The 20272-nt window shown below is 47.5% G+C and overlaps 1 protein-coding gene across 1 annotated transcript in view; it reads left to right on the forward strand.

Moving 5' to 3' along the window:
- ALPK2 (alpha-kinase 2) overlaps positions 1 to 19179 on the forward strand; it is a 128951-nt gene extending 109772 nt beyond the window's left edge. The window contains exons 11-12 of the mRNA XM_011971703.1: positions 1433 to 1481; positions 18388 to 19179. Coding sequence (XP_011827093.1) covers positions 1433 to 1481; positions 18388 to 18604 — 266 coding nt within the window. The 3' untranslated portion in view covers positions 18605 to 19179. The remainder of the gene's footprint in view (positions 1 to 1432; positions 1482 to 18387) is intronic.
- Positions 19180 to 20272: the final 1093 nt, after the last annotated feature.

The following is a 20272-nucleotide window of genomic DNA, read 5'->3' on the forward strand; positions in this document are numbered from 1 at the left end:
CAGGGCGTGGAGATTCTGGAAAGGCCAAGAGGGAATCCACACTCTGGGCATCAGGGAAGTGCTTTACTTTCCACTAGACCTGGGAGAGGTTCAGGATGCAGGCTGAGACTGCGGGTAGAGTGAGGGAGGGTGGCGCTCTCTACTACAGAAGGGGATGGCAGCTCTTGTCGTTCCTCACGGTGGAAAACAGTGGGATGGTCTATTCCCTTTGCCTCCCTGGCTGCCTAGCTACCCTCCCTACCCCTCCTGCTGGAAAGGCAGATGAGAAAAGGCTTCCATATGCTTGCGATGGGTGCCTGTTGCTCTTTGCTGAACCAGAGTGGGAAGCTCAGGTAGCTGTTCTATTGTTTTGGTTTTGGTATCCCCCACCTACCCCCACCATGGTTTAGCGGGTAGCGTTTAGGATGAGCCCAAGGACCACATGTTCCAAATGTCTGCTTCCCCAGGCCATTGGTTCAGCGTCTACGTAGAATTCAAGATTGTTTCCCGGGGCCTAACACTGACCACCCAGAAAACTTTCAGTCCTGGATTGATAAACGATCTTTATGGAAATGAGAAATCACGCATCTGAAGTTTGACTTTCAACTAAACACATGCCCCTTGAACCCTGTGTTAGTTCATTTTCACACTGCTGATAAAGACATACCCAAGACTGGGTAATTTATAAAGAAAAAGAGGTTAATGGACTGATAGTTCCACGTGGCTGGGGAGGCCTCACGATCATGGTGGAAGGCGGAAAGCACGTCTTACACTGCGGCAGGCCAGAGACACAATGAGAGCCAAGGGAAAAGAGGAAGCCTCTTATGAAATCATCAGATCTCCTGAGACTTATTCACTACCATGAGAACAGTATGGGGGAAACCACCCCATGACTCATTTATCTCCCACCGGGTCCCTCTCACCACACTTGGGAATTGTCGGAGCTACATTCAAGATGAGATTGGGGTGGGGACATGGCCAAACCATATCAAACCCTCTTGCTATTGGCATTGACCATCCCAGGCCATGCCTACTCTTCTTTCCACCATGTAAGGGTTTCCACTTTCATTGAAGAATGGGGAGCCAGACCTAAGCCGAAGTCAGAGTATTTCTGGGGAGAGAGCTTACGGGGCAAGCACTGGGCCTCAGATTTTTTCAGAGTGGCCAGCTCCCTCCTTGTCATGGGGTGGGTGGGCCAGGCAGGCAGAGGAGTTCATTTCTGGAGCTGAGATGGCTTGGGTTGTCTGCTCACATGAGACTTGAGTCCCGCTAACTGCTGCCTTCCCCATGGTCCCTGCCTAAAGCTGGATGCGTATTTGAAAGAGGCCTCAGGTGTTTGTGCAGGAAGGGGAAGGAGGAGGAGCTGTCATTACCCCTTCCCTGGGCTAGAGACCCATCTTTCTGAGGGACCCTGAGTAACATAAACTCCCATCTTTGTTTTCTCTTCCTGTAGGTGTAGGAATGAAGCTAACTGACGTTGGCATAGCAACGCTGGCTAAAGGGTGAGTAGGAAAAAATAGAGTGTGCATCATTTAACACTGGGCTAAGGACACCTTCCAGGCAGACACTGTCAGGCTGAGGTGGGCAAAGTGAATTTCTTGACCTAACTGCAGATGACAAATGTTCTTGGGATGAATTCATTTCTCTCACTTATATAAAATATTTATGGACTTTGTTGTCACAGGGGAGCACGTTTGTTTCTTAACTTGGAAACAAATGAGAACTCTTGCAGACACATTTCAAGATTAATAACCAATAGGAGTACCATGGGGAGAAAATGCTGGCATTATTTGGATGCCTTTTAACTGGAATATTCCATTCTTTTACATTTAATATCTTCACTATTAAAAGCTTCTTTGAAAAATATGTTTTTGCAATTGAATGCAGTGAATTCAATTTGTATATTTCAAATTAATTTTTCCCCAAAAAGGACTTTAGGCAGCTCACAGACCCCCATGATGATAATCATAGGAGGCAACGTCTCTGGCAGAGCTGTGATTAGTTACCTGTTTTTGATGATGGCTTTATTTTTCTAATATAGAGTGGTGCTTTGCTTAGTGTGAGGCACACACAGAAGATGATGCTATGATCACATTTTACTGGGGCATCTTTTTAACAAGCTGCCCCTTCCCACTTCTTTACCTGACTGCCACTGAGGAGAAAGCCAGCCATTTGTGGTTCTTGGTGAAGATGCAATTCCGTGTTGGAACCGCCGTCGCCTTTGCCCGCTCCTGCTCTTCCTATGTACTGAGACCGTCTGTAAGGGGGAGGAAAAGAGTGCTCATGACTTTTGGAAGGGATGGCTTCCATTTCAAAATGTAGGTTTTGTTAGTATGAGGTATCGTAAGGTCAACAGATCAGGAGACAGTTGCCATTGAAAAGCTAGTTTGTTACTCACAGCTCCCAAGAGGGGGCACCACACCACCAGGGGCCATGCTGGGAAACACCAGGGCCAGTTGGGAGGTAGAGGAAGTGAGGGGAAAACACAGGCAAAAATATTATGGTTTATTCAGGAAGGAATAGGTGAGGGAGGATAAACAGGTCTGGGATTGGCTAATTTGACATTTTCCAGCAGTCTCTGGGACATAGGGCTGGCCCTAGTGTCTGGTACCCGCACTGGGGTGATTAGGGCAGGTGGATAGTGGCCCCAGTATGAGAGTCCACAGAGGACGTATTAGGAGTGTGGTTCTGGATTGGTTGGTTTGCATATATATGAAAGGTTCTCTGGAAAGTGATCATTTACTATCTCTAGGAACATGCAGCCCTGAGAGGAGTAGAGTCTCTCCAGGGCCAGTAAGGCCCAAGATGTCAAAGCATCAGAAACACAGAAAATAACGTGGTGGGATGAATCCAGCTTACTTTCCCAAGGCTGAGAACAACTTATCCATGGGAGCTTTCTGGCTACTTCAGACCATCAGTGTCAGCCACGATCCAACAAATATGCTAATTTTCAGCTTCATTAAAGGACAGAGAGAAGTAGAGGGATCTGAAAAAGTAGGAAGGGGCTCGCTCTTTCTTTTAACCTCCAGGTCAGTAAGTCTGATTCATGAAGTTCTTGCTGATTGCACAAAGCTTCCAGTTGGGTTTTAGAACCAGGATGCGGTTTGGACCTCTTCCCTGCGGTGGCTCAGTGATGATGAAGTTTTATGTTGGAATTGTCTCCAGGCTTCTCCCCCATGCTCACCGGAGACCTGGCTGGCATACACTTCAGGGAACTGGGCGTGTCCTTGGGCTTGTGAAGAGAGCGCGTTAGGAGGGGTTATGATGAAGTGGGGAGGAAGGAGCGAGGGATTTAGAGCGAGACCCAGTTCACACTGTGATGCTGCCGCTTCTGTTTCTCCTGATAGTAAGTAGCCTTGCTTCTCGGCATCGTAGGAATGTGCCTAGCCTACCGGATGAGGGGGATGAACGTCTATCCCAGTTTCCCCATGATGGTACCATTTTATGCCTGAGGTCCTCACATCCCATACACTTTAGCATTTATCCTGAACAAGTGAACCCATTTAGAAGATAAATTATATGGTGTCCTATTTATGGAGGCTTTTGGACCCCAGAAGGATTTTCCAAATGGAGACTTCCTTTCCAGGCTCCATGTGCTCTGCAGAACCTTACAGATGCAAGCATCAGCCAGCCCTAGTTTGAATCCTGGCTTCTCGTCATACCAGCTGTGTGACTGTGGGCATGCGACTAAGTTCTTAAAGGCAGTGATGTACAGCATCGGGACACTCTGGCTTGCCCTGGGTATTCCACCAGTTAATCTACACCTAGCCCCTGAAACTGGAAGTGAGCTAGATAAATATTAGTTTCCCTTCCCTCCTCATGTCTTAGCCTGACACTAGAGGAGGCAAATTTCATGCTGTTATTTAGAACAGCTCTCTACCAAAACAAAGAAACCTGCCCAAGAAGTTTCAAAAATGAAGACGGTCGTGATTATTTAAGACATCTTTTAAAAGCAAGTCAACAGCTTCCAGGAACCCAGACCAACCGGGAGCTTCAAATGGTATATATTTTTTTTCTCCTGATTGAAAAAGAAATCCAATCCTTTGGTTTTGTTCTCAGCTTTAATATGACTTATCTGGCCTGGGATAGCTGCCCAAGACCCATTAGAAGCGCTGATGGCTGGAGCCCAGTACAGAATGCTATCTATAAAGTATTACTTACTTATTGCCTTCCCACCCAAGGAGAGGCCAGGGAGCAGGAACTGGGAGAGGAGGAGATTCTGAAGTGTTTGAGAGCTTTGGCAAGGATATTAGATCTTCTTTTCCTTTGTTTTTTTTTTTTTTTTGAGACGGAGTCTCGGTCTGTCGCCCAGGCTGGAGTGCAGTGGCGCAATCTCGGCTCACTGCAAGCTCCGCCTCCCGGGTTCACGCCATTCTCCTGCCTCAGCTTCCCGAGTAGCTGGGACTACAGGCGCCCGCCACTGCGCCCGGCTAATTTTTTCTATTTTTAGTAGAGACGGGGTTTCACCATGGTCTCGATCTCCTGACCTTGTGATCCACCCGCCTCGGCCTCCCAAAGTGCTGGGATTACAGGCATGAGCCACCGCGCCCGGCCTCTTTTCCTTTGTTTTTTAAAAAACTTTTCTTTAAGCTTTACCTTTTAAGCCACAGTTTTTTTTTTCCCCCAAAAGAAATATATCTTAGAATCACAGTTTGAAAAACTGATGAAAAGGGAAAACTTCTCCAAACAGAGCATAAGGGGTGGTTCAGAGACCTCCTGGGAACCCCTCTGGAGTGGAAACCAGTGATCAAGTCCGACCTCCTCACTTCACAGGTGAGGAGGCATGGGGCATGGGGCAGCCTGCTTGCAGGCAGGAGTCAAGAAATCTTTCCTGCTTGAAGTCAGCACCCCAAAGTGAAGGGCAGATCCTCAATGCTGGGAGGCCGAGGCACAATTGAAAAAGTTCTCCAGTGAATGTCAAAGCTGCAAAAGGGAGCTAAATCATGAGAACAGACTTGGAAAGGGCTCAAGTTCAACGGCACTTTGCAGACAGGAAAGACCAGGTGGGAGGCAAATGAGCCAGGGGAAGAAAGGAAGGCGAGCATCACAGACTGCAGAGAGCAGGAGAGAAGATGGAAGAATAAGGGTTGATTGAGGAAGTTCTCTTGATTCTTAGCAAGCAACTGTGCGTGAGCTTAGTTCTTTCATGATGCAAAGGGACAGTCGCAAGTTCTATGGGGGGGCTGGTACCTGGCATGGCTCAGCTGGAGGAATAGCACCATCATAAGAAGCAGTGCTCTGTGTGTCATTAAAAAAAATATTCCCGCCTGTAATCCCAGCACTTTGGGAGGCCGAGACGGGTGGATCACGAGGTCAGGAGATCGAGACCATCCTGGCTAATACGGTGAAACCCCGTCTCTACTAAAAATACAAAAAAACTAGCCGGGCGAGGTGGCGGGCACCTGTAGTCCCAACTACTCGGGAGGCTGAGGCAGGAGAATGGTGTAAACCCGGGAGGCGGAGCTTGCAGTGAGCTGAGATCCCGCCACTGCACTCCAGCCTGGGCGACAGAGCGAGACTCCGTCTCAAAAAAAAAAAAAAAAAAAAAATATTCCCATATGTCTCAATCAGGACCACATATTTGGCTGCTGACACCCCAGTCATGCAACCTGTTTTGCTCTCTTGTTCAATGAAGTCAAAGGTTATGGTCCTATTTCAGGAGTAATTAGTCTTAATCTCATCAAATAAAATAGAGAATTGTCATGACTTACTAATTTTAATTCAACTTTACTTCGTTGTATGTTCCTTACAACAGGAGTATGTCGTATTTCTCTTGGGAGCCAGAGATATAAATATGTCTAGAAGCACATCCCCTGTACCTCAGCCACCTCAATCTTTTGGCAAATGTTGGGTACAAAAATTTCAGGTTACAAAGTATGGCAAGTAAGACTGTCTTGACATCCAGTAATCCATTTTCTAGACAGACCAAGATACTAACTGGACCATTGAACAAATTTCTGATTGGAAATTACACAAGGAAAAAATGCCTAATTTTATAACTGGAGATTTGGAAACGTAACCTAACCAACTCCAGACCGATCTAAAGCCACCCAGGCAGCGGAGCCGACCTGCAAACTCATGCTTCTCTCCAGCCAGTGGGGGAGTTCCTGGGGCAGGCGACGAGATTGCAGTTCAACCACCAGAGGGCACCAGAACCAATACTTTGCCCTTTGTAGTCTCCCCTAAAAAGCTAGTTTCCGGTTGCCAGATTGAAATACAACAAAGAAAAGTACCATTAGCAGATTTCTTCCCTGGCAGTAAGCATTGGACCAAAATAAGATTAATATGGACAGCCATAAAGGGCACCCCTCAGAGCAGCTGCCAGCCAGCCTTGCATCTTTCCACCCTTGGAAGAAGGAACGATGAGACTTAAGGATGAGTGTCATGTGTCAGGCGTCCCTGACATGGAAGCCAAATTCCCGAGACCCTGAACAGAAGCCTGGATGATTCGTTCACGTAGCAGGAGGAGAGCTGCCTTGAGAAAGCAGGCTCCACTGGCGTCTGCATGCCTAGCTCTGATCCTGGCCATGAAAAGGAGAAAAGATCAAGATAGACTCCCACACTCGGTCAAGCTGAGTCCCAAAAGAAAGGCTCTGCCCTCAATGCCCACAAGCAGGTGGAGGGGACGGCAGCCACCTGGGATGCTTTGCCCAGTCACAAGGCTGAGACACCGCCATACCTGGAGAGGAAGAGCCAAAACAAACCTGGACGTGGGAAGAAACAATCTAATCCAAAGAAACACGCCCCAAGAATAGGCTTATGTGCATGAGCGGTGACTCTAGGCAGAGTATTTAAAGCAATGCATGAGTCTGCCAGGAGAGGAAACAAAGGGACATTGGAACAGAATTCCTGATGCCTTTTAAGTATGTCATAGCAGGGCCTTGTCACTGTAGAACACCAAACATTTCAGCCGAGTCCCCAGTGCCAGGCATCAGCAGACCAGTCTCACAGGCCTGTCGGCTTGAGAAAGGCAATTTTATGCCCCAGATAGCTCTTCTCCCCGCGTGCCCCATGGTCACCTGTCCTGGAAGCCCGCCTGCATCCCATCTTCATCGGGTCAGGCTATTCTGTAGTAGGACCGACTGGCCTGCTGGCTGATTTATGTGGCCAGTCTTTGCCGTTAAGGAAGTCTGGAGGCTGAAGGGAAGTCTGAAGGGAACAGTGGTGATTTTTGCAGTTGTTGGCAAGGCAGATCCTACTATAAGCAGCGCTCTCAGTGTGTAGGGGAGTCTCTCAGGCCCAACAGAGCCAGCCAGGACACGCCCCCTCCATGGAGGGACTAGCACAGCAGTCTCCTGGCCTCTGCCCAGAAGTCTTACAAAGGACAGTTCTGTTGAAGTGTCTGGAATTGGGAGCCACGGGTTCCTCCCACTCCTGACCCTATTCCCTAGTTGTCCTCCTGCCCAGTCCATTCCCAGGACCTGAGGACTCAGGGACAGATGCTGCATTGCTTGTCATCCAGCTTCAGAGATGAGTCTGAACAGAGAGGACGTCTAGAGAAGCCTGGTAGATTCGAGATCACCCCTGCAAGACAGACTGGTGGCCAGTAGGAGGGAGACAGAGGCACGAGGCAGGTGCAGGGATGGCCGAGAGGGTCAGGGGTGACAGAGCCTGAGCAGACAGGACAGGGTGAAGACCAGAATAGACAAGAAAAAAGTTATCACTGCCTTCAGGAACGTCTAAGCCAATGCGGTGTCACCAGGTGGGAGCCTGGTGACAGATCAGAGAGGGAATGTGCTGCTAAGATGCCAGCAACTAAACAAGTTTGTCCACAAAAGACAAGGAAAAGTCTAGAAGGTAGCTAGAAAAGGAGGTGTGGGGAATGTGTATGTGCGTATATGTGTCTGTGTGCGTGTCTTTGTGTGTCTGCCTGTGTGTGTGTGTGTGTGTGTGTCCCTGTGTATATCTGTGTCTGTGTGTGTCTTTGTGTATCTGCCTCTGTGTGTGTGTGTGTGTGTGTGTGTCTAAAGAGACCCTGCCTGATTGAAGGCAGAGGGAAAGGAGCCTGTGGGAAAAGAGTGAGGAACGAACTGCGGAGTGATGTTCCAGAGTGGTGGGCATCCCTCGTGAGGATTCAGAGCTTGTCAATATGGAAGACCCTGCAGCCCTCACTGTGCAACTTGGAGCACGCTGGAAATGTGGCTTTGCCTCTACCCACCCTCACCTCCACCCAGAGCGTCAGCCCAGCTGCTCCTCTGAATGGTGAATTCTCAAACAGCCTGTACCTAGTGGGAATGCTGGCGCACTTCTCCCTCACCTCAACTGCCTGCCCTGTGGCCCTGCAGAGGCTCCTGTAACCGCCCTCCGGGTTTTCCTTGCCTGTATGCCTAGACAGGACATGGCCAATTTATTAAGATGGGAATTGCAACACAGAAAGAGTTTAATTCACGTAGAGCCAGGTGTATGGGAGACTGGAGTTTTATTATTACTCAAATCAGTCTCCCTGAAAATTTGGGGGTTGGCGGTCGGGAAGTAGGGGTAGTGCTGATTGGTCAGGTTGGAGATGAAACCGTAGGGAGTCGAAGCTGTCGTCTTGCACTGAGTCAGTTCCTGGGTGGGGGCCACATGACTACATGAGCCAGTTTATTGATCTGGGAGGCGCCAGTTGATGCATCAAGGGCAGGGTCTGAAAAACATCTCAAGCTCCAAGCTTAGATTTTACAATGGTGATGTCATCCTTAGGAGCAACTGGGGAGGTTTAGAACCTTGTAGCCTCCAGCTGCATGACTCTTAAACCGTAATTTCTAATCTTGTGGCTAATTTGTTAGTCCTGCAAAGGTAGTCTAGTTCCCAAGCAAGAAGGGGATTTGTTTTGGGAAAGGGCTGTTACGGTCTTTGTTTCAAAGTTAAACTATAAACTAAGTTCCTCCCAAAGTTAGTTTGGCCTCTGCCCAGGAAAGAACAAGGACAGCTTGGAGGTTAGAAGCAAGAAGGAGTTGGTTAGGTCAGATCTCTTTCACTGTCACAATTTTCTGAGTTACAATTTCTGCAAAGGTGGTTTCACTCCCATTTGCAGATAAAAACCAGCACAGTCCTTTGGGAATTAGAGCTCTGGGGCTTAGGACAGTGGGTGAATCTCAGGTTGCTTATTTGGTGAATGTCTACCTACAACGCCCCCTCCTGGGTTCTTTGTCTTCAACTCCAGTTTGCATTTCAGATACTAAGGAATGGACTGTGTGCTTCCTGCATATTCACGGAGATGGGACTCACGTGACCTCAAAAACCGGACGCATAGTAGATGAGTGCTTCTCCCCCTCCCCTGGGCTCCTCTCTGAGCTCTCTTCTTCGGGACTCCTGTCTCACAGAACCTCCTGGTTGAGGGTGCCATCAAAAGCGAAATGCAAATGTACAGGGATTCTAGAATATGTTGCCATCTGACACAGAGACCAGACTCATGAAGGTGGGGCACTTCTGTCCTCCTCTCCCTCTCATTTTTCTGCAGAAGGAGGGAACTTTTTGAATTCTTCTTTTTGTTTTTTTCCAGCCAGAGAGGTGATGAGGGAAGATAGGGCCAGGACTTGGTTTCTGTTGGGGTAGCTGGGACTGTGGCTTCAACTGAGGACTGAGGGAGCAGCCATAGCACTGGGCAAGAAGGGCAGAGAGTGCCGGGAAACAAGGGGAGGGGCTAGACTTTGTTCAGAGGGAGATGGGGCCATCCAAGCAGTTGCTTGGCCATGACATGATCTGACCTGCACTCACCTGGACAAGGTGGAAAGCTGGGGAGAATTGCCTGGAGGCTCCCCTGACTGGCCCAGGGAGGGGCAGTGGTGGCTGAGATGGCATTTTGTTGAGATCATTTGCTGAAGGTCACCTGCCCCAAGAGAAGGTCACCTTGTAGACATCCTCAGGGGACAACTTCCCTAGAAAACACAGATCTGGTTATGCTACCACATCCCCACCCTCAAAAACTCCATGAATTTTTAAAGTGCTTTTCAAAGTAATTATGTGAAACAAGATTTCTGTTGTCAAGCAATTTTGGGAAACCCTGGGTTGAATAAGTTTAGGGGGTTTCCTTTTTTTCTTTTTCTTTTTTTTTTTTTTTTTGAAAACGAGGCTCATTCTGTCACCCAGGCTGGAGTGCAATGGCACGATCTTGGCTCACTGCAACCTCTGCCTCCTGGGTTCAAGCCATTCTCCTGCCTCAGCCTCCTGAGTAGCTAAGACTACAGGCACACGGCACCACGCCCAGCTAATTTTTGTATTTTTAGTAGAGATGGGGCCAGGATGGTCTCAATATCCTGACCTCATGATCCATCAGCCTCGACCTCCCAAAGTGCTGGGATTACAGACATGAGCCATCATGCCCGGCCAGGAGGCTTCTTTAGTGTGAGACTTCATAGAGTCTTTAAAGAGCTGATGTGTATTTTGAATGTCTTAGGGACAAGGAAAGATATTATTATCATTACAATTATTTTGAGACAGGGTCTTTCTCAGTTGTCCACGCTGGAGTGTAGAGTCCTGATCACGGCTCACTGCTGCCTGGAACTCCTGGGCTCATGTGATCCTCCTGCCTCATCCTCCCAAGTAGCTGGAACTGCAGCTACTTAAGATGGGAATTGCAACACAGAAAGAGTTTAATTCACATAGAGCCAGGTGTTTAAAAAACACACCCAGCTATTAAACACACCCACCACACCCAGCTATTAAAAAAATTTTTTTTGCAGTGGTGGGGTCTCACTATGTTGCCCAGGCTAGTCTCGAACTGCTGAGTTCAAGCAGTCCTCTCGCCTTGGCCTCTCAAAGTGCTGGGATGACAGGCGTGAGCTACCTCCCATACCAAACCTAGGAGAGATATCATATAGCGTTTCTCACAGCATTTACACCACAGAATTTCAAAGACTCCTGTGGGACTGTTGCTCATGAGAACGTATTTTGGAAACCAGCATGTCACAGGAGAAATGGCACAGCATGGCTTTGAAACCTTTTCACATATCCTCTGACAGCATCTCCCCTCAGAACGCCTGCTCTTGCTCAGAACGTGCCTCTGAACCTTACTATGCTGTTCCCTCTGCCAGATAAACCCCAAGCTGTCTTTGATCTAGGAGATCTTGTAGGAATCTGCTCAGGAGTGTGAAAATGGCACCCTCTGGGTTTCCACAGAACTTCCTCCCGCTGAGATATGACAGCTTGCTCCAAGATGGCCGCTTTTGGGAAAGTGCCACTCTGCTTATTAATTAATCCCTTTTAGTTCCCCTACGGTGTTTGGCACACAGCTGCTGCCTGATCAGTGAAGAAATCAATAAGTACACATGAAAAATGAGGGGTATGAGTGGCACTTCAGGAATCTCTTACTGTTTCCAGGTGGAAACGGCTCCCCAGTGTCCCTCCCTTTCCACACAGGTGACAGTCTGTTCTAGCAGAGCCTAAGTCCAGCCTGGCTTTATTTTACACACACACATCACACATCAGACCAGGGCTTTGTTTCAATTCTTCACCCCCATCCTGACCTCGAATTCCTTGTCCTCGTAGCCATTCCCTCTGCATGAAAATTTGCTTCAGAAAAGATCTCAAACTCAAGGTGTTCAACACAGCTTCTGGTTGGCATCTAATGGGTTACCAAAGTGCAGGAAAACTTCTCAGTAGGTTTGCCTTGCCTGTCTTCATTTCCTTTATTAAGCCAGCCAAGAACTTTGGTTTCTCCAACTCAGCCAGGGCTGGAAGTTTCTGTGACTTTCCTCCACCCCTGCTCTCCAGGTGTTTTTGGAGCCAATACATTGTCTAGCAGGGTTGTGAGCGGATCCCAGAGAGAGAGCAGTCACCCTGCTGCTATCAGTTGGTGATTTCTGTGTGAGTCTGAAAGGCTATACCATTCATTATTAGGATGAGAGGAGAGAGAAATTGTTTTCAAGCAAGACATCAGCCTGGCACAGTTTCTAACACATAGCAAATCTTGAATAAATCTTTGCTGAGTGAGGGCAGGACTGTAGAAACAGCCTCCATAGCTCCTCCCCAGGTGGGATGTTTCAGTGTGACTTTGTCAGGTTGTTTGACACTAACTTCATAAACATAAGATATACTTGTGTTCCAGTTTAAAGACATTTCCAAAGTCAAATAGGGATGAGTGTAGATCACTGAACACTTTGAGTAGTTTATCTCCTTGTTGCTCAAAGGAGAGGGGGTCCCTGGACCAGTGACATCAATACCCCCCAGAGCCTGGTAGAAATGCCAGAACCTTCCACCCCACTCTAGACCTACTGAATCCAAATCAGCATTTTAATAGGGTCTCGAGGTCATTCGTAGGGACCACTCTCATCCAGGGGGGAATATAGTTGAGAAAAGACTATACTGAATGCTGTTCATATTTGGTTTTTGTTTTGTAGAGATAGGGTCTCACTATGTTGCCCAGGCTGGTCTTGCACTCCTGGGCTCCAGAGATCCTCCTGTTTCAGCCTCCCAAAGTGCTGGGATTACAATGCTGTTGAGTGGAATAAATTTAGTGTTCCAATTCTGGAGATTGTGAGAGAGGATGGACAGATTCACATCCGATGGATAGATTCACATCCAAGTGACGGGCAAAAAAATTATACTAATTAGAGGTTAAGGATAAAAAGACCCATTTAGTAAAATTCAATAAAGTTAAGATTTTTTTAAATGAAAATATTTGAAAAAGATCTCAAATACAAGATTCTTTATTCCATTGTGTTAGATTCCTAGGGCTGCCATAACAAATGACCATGAACCAAGAGCTTCCGATGACAGAAATGGATTGTCTCACAGTTCCGGGGGCTGGAAGACTGAAATCAAGTTGCTGGCAGGGTTGGCTCCTTCTACAGGATCTGAGGGAGGGTCTGTTCCATGCCTCTCCCCTGGCTTCCGGGTTTGCTGGCAATCCCTGGAGTTCCTTGGCTGATAGACGCATCTCTCTAACCTCTGTCTCCAACATCACATGGTATTCCCCCTGTGTGTCTCTGTCTTTTGTCATCTTCTTATGAGATACCAGTAACAGTGGATTGAGGGCCTCCCCTGCTCCAGTGTGACCTCATTTAAGAAATTCCATCTGTAATGACGTGATTTCCAAATAAGGTCACATTCTGAGGTTCTGGGAAGGACATGACTTTGGGGATGGGGTGGGCAAGGATGCTACTCAACCCCCTACATCTATCCAACATGAAAAGGATAGTGAGTTTCTGCAATGGTGATCCTGTTGGAGAGATGTTCTGCAGCTCCAGATTCAATCCTCGAGGCAGCGGGTGGCACATGTCACATGCAAGGTGGGTCACAAGCAGGGAGACCTCCATTTCCCATTGCTTGGGTAGAGGAGAGCTTGACGTCATTGAATTCATGTCCTTTGAATGAATCTGGAATAATCAGTCTAAGAACACAAACGGTGTTGCCCTATTTTTCTTCTTGGGCAAGGGCAATGGCCTTGGTGATGGCTGTCAGTTTGTGAGAACAATGGGTCAAAGCAGCAGCCCAACATCCTGGCTGAGACAGAGACCAAATTGCGAAAGGAGGAAGATTTGTAATTTCTGTAAATGCTAGGTAGCAAAAAAAAATCTGCACCTGAGAAAGCTAGGGGAAAGGAAGTTCAACATTGTCTGACAGGCCAAGGTGAGGGTCGAAAATTAGAGAAAGAGATGTTCAGAAATGTGATGTGGAGACAAGAGTAGGACCAGGACTAGGTAGTGCTGAGGATGGGGCTGGTCCCCATTTATTTGTTCCCTCAACATTTATTGAAAAGCCTCCCCTGGACAGGAGTTCCGGGCATAAGGCAGTGTCCTGAGAGAGATCATAATCTGTGGAGAGAAGGATGGGCACATGCACCCCTAACTCTGAGAGGGGTGTCTGGTTCTCAAGAAGATGTAGGGAGGAGGTTGGAGAGATGTCTTCTCTTGGTGTGGAGAGAGCCCACTGCAGCTGGAGCTTGAAGGTAGCTAAGGGCTGAGAAAGGGTCTCCGAGACAGTGCAGGGCTGCCTTCGCTCTCTGGCCTCACCCTGCCCAGGAACAGCCACCCAAACCTCTGCTGCCTGACTCCAGCTTTTCTGCGAGGGTCTAAAGAAAGAGGTTAAGTGGAGGTGGAGAAGGAGGCCGATTCCTGAAAGAAGTGTACCCGGGGCTGCCCGGAAGTCAGGCTCCTTTGACCCAGCTCAGCTTTTTCCGTTCCAGAGGTGGGAACCGTTAGACAGGGGCTCTCTTTTGACCTGGCATTAACACCTGCTGGCAAGCGAGTGCTTCAGGACCAAGCGGTGATCTTTCTGGGAGGTCACAGTGTGAATTAGTTATTTTTCTCTGCAGAGACCAGACGTTGTCTGAATTTGAAAAGCCTCGAGGCAGTCCTGATGCCAATGACCGGAACTTGTTTCCAATGTGCTCAGAGAAGGAAGCTGCCCCTGCCCACGCGTGACATTCCCAGTTTGAGGAGCTCAGGAGTTGGTGTGAAGCGACCCGGGTGCCCCCAGCGGCGGGTGGGATTAAGCCATCCATCCTGTCTGACAGAGCAGGCCGCGCTGGCCCCGCGTCCCACCAAGGAGAGAGGGCTCAGGCACACAGGAAACGTTGACAGGCTGACATTTCAGCCTTTCAGGGAGCCCCAGTAGAGGAAGATAGAGATGTAAAAATGATACCATTAGCAGTAGAAGATTTCCCACTCTGCCAGACTCAACTCCTTTCTTTGGTTGACCTTTTCTTCAATGAGAAAGCTTGGCTTTCAGAAACCAAGTCATTTTTCACAAGGCCATGGACCGTGGGCTCCCACGACGGGCAGAGCGGGTCCCCTGCCAGGAGGAGGAGGGGCAGCTGGATTTGTAACAGACACGGCAGGGTGGAGCTGCAGGCTGCTGCTTTAGCTTCACAGAGGAAGGAAACCTTTCACGCCCTTAAGGGCTTAAAACCCTGCTTGGATTGCGTAGGGAAAAAACTCTCCCCATTCAGTCCAGGTGTGTTGACCTTTATAGTTTCTACCAGCCAGTGAAGGAGGCCTGATTTCCTGAATCATATCAGCTACAGAATCCGCATCAGGCCAGCATTACAGACTTCTTTTTGCCAGTTTGCCTTTGGCCCTATTAAGCAACCATGCCAGCACTTTCCCCCACCCGGCAGGGCTAGTTTCGTGCATGTGCAATTTGTGCACAGGACCTCACACTCAGAAGGGCCCTGTGTTTGGTTTAATGCTCTGTGCTTGTTGTCTTGAAATTCTTAATACTTTTTGAACAAGGAGCCCCTGTTTTCGTTTAGTACTGGGGCCTACATGTCACTGGTCCTGAATGCCAGGCACCCTCTGCCCCTATCCTTTACCTGGGAAATCCCTCAGCTTTGACTATCAGCTTCAAAGTCTCTTCCACAGGAAGCCCGCATCCGTTGCATGAGTTGTAATGTTGACAATTATAACAACGACATGATCAACATCATTTGACTCTTTACTGTGTTATGCTCTGAGCTACATGGTTTCTATGGATTTTCTCATTTCATCCCTTCAACAACCCTATGGGCATTATTATTAATATTATTATTTTTTTTTTTTGAGACGAAGTCTCACTCTGTCGCCAGGCTGGAGTGCAGTGGCGCCATCTGGTCTCACTGCAACCTCTGCCTCCTGGGTTCAGATGATTTTCCTGCTTCAGCCTCCTGAGTAACTGGGATGACAGGTTCTCGACACTGCACCCAGCTAATTTTTGTATTTTTAGTAGGATTGGGGTTTCACCATTATTGGCCAGGATGGTTGTGATTTGTTGACCCTGTGATCCACCCGCCTCAGTGGCCATTATTATTATTCACACTTTGGACATCAGGAAACTGACAGAAACTAAGCCCACCAATTATTGTCCAGGCTCACCAGCCGGCAATGCTTCCCCTGCATCGTATTAATCATATTTCATTGTAATGCTTCAATATCTGTCTTCTTCACTGGACAACATGGGTCAATGTCTTGCGCGTTCTCTGTTGAATCCATAGCCTCAAGCACAGTGCTTGGCTAGGTGCACTCTAGAGAAGGGAGGTAGGAAAGTTGCTGTCCCTTCCTCCCATGTGACTTTATTTTTAAAGCACACAGCACGGATACAGGTCAACACAAGAACAGACAAATGAAAATGCATTCTGAACAACCACTAAAATAAAAGCATCCCACTCTTTTTTTCAATCATCCTCTATTTGTTGAGTTTCTGCCGTTTCCTAAGCACTGGACTAGGTGTTGGGGTACAGTGGTGAGCAAAGAGTGTTGACCTCTGTCATCACGGAATTTACAGTGACTGGAGAGACAGAAATTAACCATCTCATCCATTCACAGATGTCAGACTGTGTGTGGGACCGTGCCACAAAGAGGAGGTGCACAGTCCAGGAGAGTCTATGACAGGGAGATGTGACTTGGTTGGAAAGGTCAAATGAGCTGAGAATTTAAAGTGAACAAGGGCCGGGCGTGGTGTCTCATGCTTGTGATCCCAGGATTTTGGGAGGCCGAGGTGGGTGGATCACCTGAGGTGAGGAGTTCAAGACCAGCCTGGCCAACATGGTGAAACCCCAACTTTACTATAAAAAAAAATTAGCCAGGTGTGGTGGTGGGTGCCTGTAATCCCAGCTACTCGGGAGACTGAGGCAGGAGAATCACTTGAACCCGGGAAGCAGAGGTTGCAATGAGCTGAGATTGCACCATTGCACTCCATCCTGGGCAACAAGATTGAGACTCCGTCTCAATAAATAAAATAAATAAATAAAGTGAGCAAGACTTATCTAGAAAAAAGAGGAAGGAACATCCCATGCAGGGGGAATAGTGCAAGCAGAAACTTTTGGGAGGAGGGAGCTTGGATACTTCTAATGGCTGAAGAGGTCAATGGGTTGGGAGATGCAGTCAGACAGTGCAGGATCACAGGCAGGTTCAGGAATTTTGTCTTTGTTTTGACAGCAATGGGATTGTAAGCAGGAGATGACATGACTTATGTTTTGTAGAGGTTACTCTGGTGGCAGTGTGGAGAATGCATTGATGGGGAGGGGCTGAGTGGATCCAACGTAGACCTTATAGATTTATATATGTGCTGCTTCTAAGTGTTTATCCCCATGGGATTCACGTTGAAGGAAAATTCCTTTGACAAAGCTCATCTGCGGTGACAAGGAGGACCCTTGGACATCTCAAGGAGATGCCACTTATTGGGGAGGGTATGTGGCTGGCACTATGTTCAACTGGCCTCCTCCGCACTCTGTGAGGAGCTGTGACTGGACTGAGTGTGTGCGTGGGATTTGGGGATTTTCTGGTGACTGGCAGGAAGACCTGCAGGGTCACTATTCTAGCTACTAAACAAGCTGCAATAGCCTACTACCCTTTGACATTCTGCCCAGAACCCAGGGCACCTTCAACCAGTTTTTGATGGATCTCTTGTTCATTTGCAGATAGCTGGGGAGACGCAGGGGCTGGGCAACTGTGCATTCAAGGAGCACACTAACCTACCACAATTGGGACATGAAAACATGGCCATTTATAATTTAAGTATTTAAATGTCCCAACCAAGAGGAACAACCCCTGAAACTACTCCTGGCCAAGGGGTCAGCATGGACCCTTCTAGAGCCTACTGGGGACAAAGGATCTGCCAGAGACAAAAATTCTTCTTCTCCTGGGGACAAAGTGGGCTGCCAGGGGAGTGAGCTCTGAGGGCTTCACTCTAATCTTGTCTCTTACATCAACTTGCTTTGTTTTCTTGGGGTAGTCTCATGACCTCTTAGCCTGAATTTCTTCAACTGTAAATTGAAGGGTCTAAACAAAATAATTTATTTTAGTTCCAAAGTTCTGAAATTCTTTATTTAGAAATTCTAGGTGGGATGGGGTGGCTTTCAATCACTAAGAGATCTATGTTTTATCCAAATAGCCCAGCCCTGGTCAGTGTGGCTATGAGGAGCAGGGCAATAAAATGCTGGTACATTCCAATGGTGAGCAACTGGGACCCTTGGATACTCTAAGGCCTTTGATCTTCACTGTACATGCCAGTGGATCTTTTCCCTTACTTAATTCCACAGTCTTTGTTTTTTTACCCTCACTAATAGTTGTGTCTATCCTGCGGCCATTTTTTTTTTTTTTTTTTTTTGAGACCACTCTGTCGCCCAAGCTGGAGTGCAGTGGCACGATCTCGGCTCACTGCAACCTCCGCCTCCGGGGTTCAAGCGATTCTCCTGACTCGCCCTCCCGAGTAGCTGGGACTACAGGTGCGTGCCACCACACCCGGCTGATTTTTTTAGTAGAGACAGGGTTTCACCATGTTAGCCAGGATGGTCTTGATCTACTGACCTCGTGATCCACCTGCCTCGGCCTCCCGAAGTGCTGGGATTACAGGCGTGAGCCACCGCGCCCGACTCTGTGGCCATTCTTACCTAAAACTGAAATTCATATATGTTCCATGCACCATTAGTTTCCCCTTTCAAGTTTTTCTTTTTAAACTGATGAAAGTGTCCTGTTTTTAAAAGCTGTTTCCTTCCACCCAAACTCACAGGTACAAAGGATTTAAAGGCAACTGTTCCATGACCTTCATTGATCAGTTTAAAGCACTACACCAGTGTAACAAGTATTGCAAAATGCTGGGACTGAAATCCCTTCAAAACAATGGCCAGAAACAGAAGAAGCCGAGCACTGGGAAAAGCAAAGTTCAAGCAAACTCTATGACAGTGAAGAAGACAGGGTCTGAGACCCCAGGCGAAAAGAAAACCTAACATCCCCGGTAAACTAATGGCCACTGGCTAGCAGCACACAGTCTTGCCAGGGAAAATCTGAGGCCACACAGGAGAGAATACACAGCCTGCAGAGAGTGTGTGGCAATCCTTATTCCCAGCTGCCTGTGCGCCAAATGCCTCTAAACCCGTCACCTGCTGTCTTCACTCAAATTATTTCAGAACAGGATTTGTGACCAGGTTTATGGGGAGATTGAATCGACGATCGGTCTCAAAGACAGTCCATTCTTTGTATACACGTTTAGCGTTTTTACCAACCTCAAGTCATGTGTCTATCTGTGTATTTGCACGTGGTTGTGTTGTCAAGGACTTGGTGCTGGGAAGAGTCTGTTCACAGCCAAAATTATTCCCACCCCCATTCCTAACCTGGGATTTCTAGACACATCCTGCTGTGATGTAAACAGAAATCACGAATTCGCTCACTGGGTCAAGTTGTTCCACTGGTGTCTAATATGCTATTGTTGCTGGAGGTGAATTCTGTAACGTGAAGCCTCTTCCCATCATTCACACAGCCACTTACAATTTTCTGTTTAATTAAATTCATATTTAAACAAAAAGTGTACGATGTATGTATCATTATAGACACTTGTTCTTTAGAATGTGTGCCATATTTTACATTGTTCCAGGATTTAGTAATTTCCTAATAGGTTTCCTAGAGCACAAAATATTTGCATCTGTGTTTTTCCCTCATTCTTACATTACAACTTAGGTTCCGTCACTTTCTACTTTGTTCCTTAAACCCGAGCCACCTAAACCCAGGGCTGACCCATGGTGGATCGCGCCAGAAGATGCACACTAATCCTGGTGGGGGTGCACCAGTTCACAGGGATCCTGGCATCTCTAACCACTCCCAGCCCTCATTCCACTTGAGTCTCCTGACGCTCGGAGCCTCCTTCTCTACCAGTTTGGATCATGCCCAGCCATAAAGCAGGATGGTTGCATCAGTGAAATGTGAAATTGGGCAAGAGCAAACCATACAATAGCAACTCAGGGATCGCTTTATGTACCCCAAAGTGCTTAAGAATATCTGCTACCCCAACCATTTGTAACAAAAATATTGTTGTTTCATTAATGGGAATGTTAATGGTAATGTTGCTTCATTAATAGACTTTTTCAGAATGGCTTTAAATTTACAAAAAAATGAGCAGAAAGTGTGGAGATTTCCGTTGTGTCTCCTCACCCCACTCTATGACCTTCCCCTGTTGCAAACATCTTGCATTAGTGTGGTATGTTTGTTACAGTTGATGAGATAATATTGATACTTTTTTTTTTTTTTTTTTGAGATGGAGTCTCGCTCTGTCGCCCAGGCTGGAGTGCAGTGGGGCGATCTCGGCTCACTGCAACCTCTGCCTCCCGGGTTCAAGCGATTCTCCTGCCTCAGCCTCCCGAGTAACTGGGACTACAGGCACATGCCACCACACCTGGCTAATTTTTGTATTTTTAGTAGAGACGGAGTTTCACCATGTTAGCCAGGATAGTCTCGATCTCCTGACCTCAGGTGATCCACCTGCCTCGGCCTCCCAAAGTCCTGGGATTACAGACATGAGCAACCGCGATATGTTGTTATTAATTAAAGTTTATAGTTTACATTAGGGCTCACTCCTGGTGTTGTACATTCTGTGGGTTTGGGCAAATGTATCATGACAGGCA

The sequence above is a fragment of the Mandrillus leucophaeus genome, unplaced genomic scaffold (genome assembly GCF_000951045.1).
Source record: "Mandrillus leucophaeus isolate KB7577 unplaced genomic scaffold, Mleu.le_1.0 Scaffold124, whole genome shotgun sequence".
Classification (NCBI taxonomy): Eukaryota; Metazoa; Chordata; class Mammalia; order Primates; family Cercopithecidae; genus Mandrillus; species Mandrillus leucophaeus.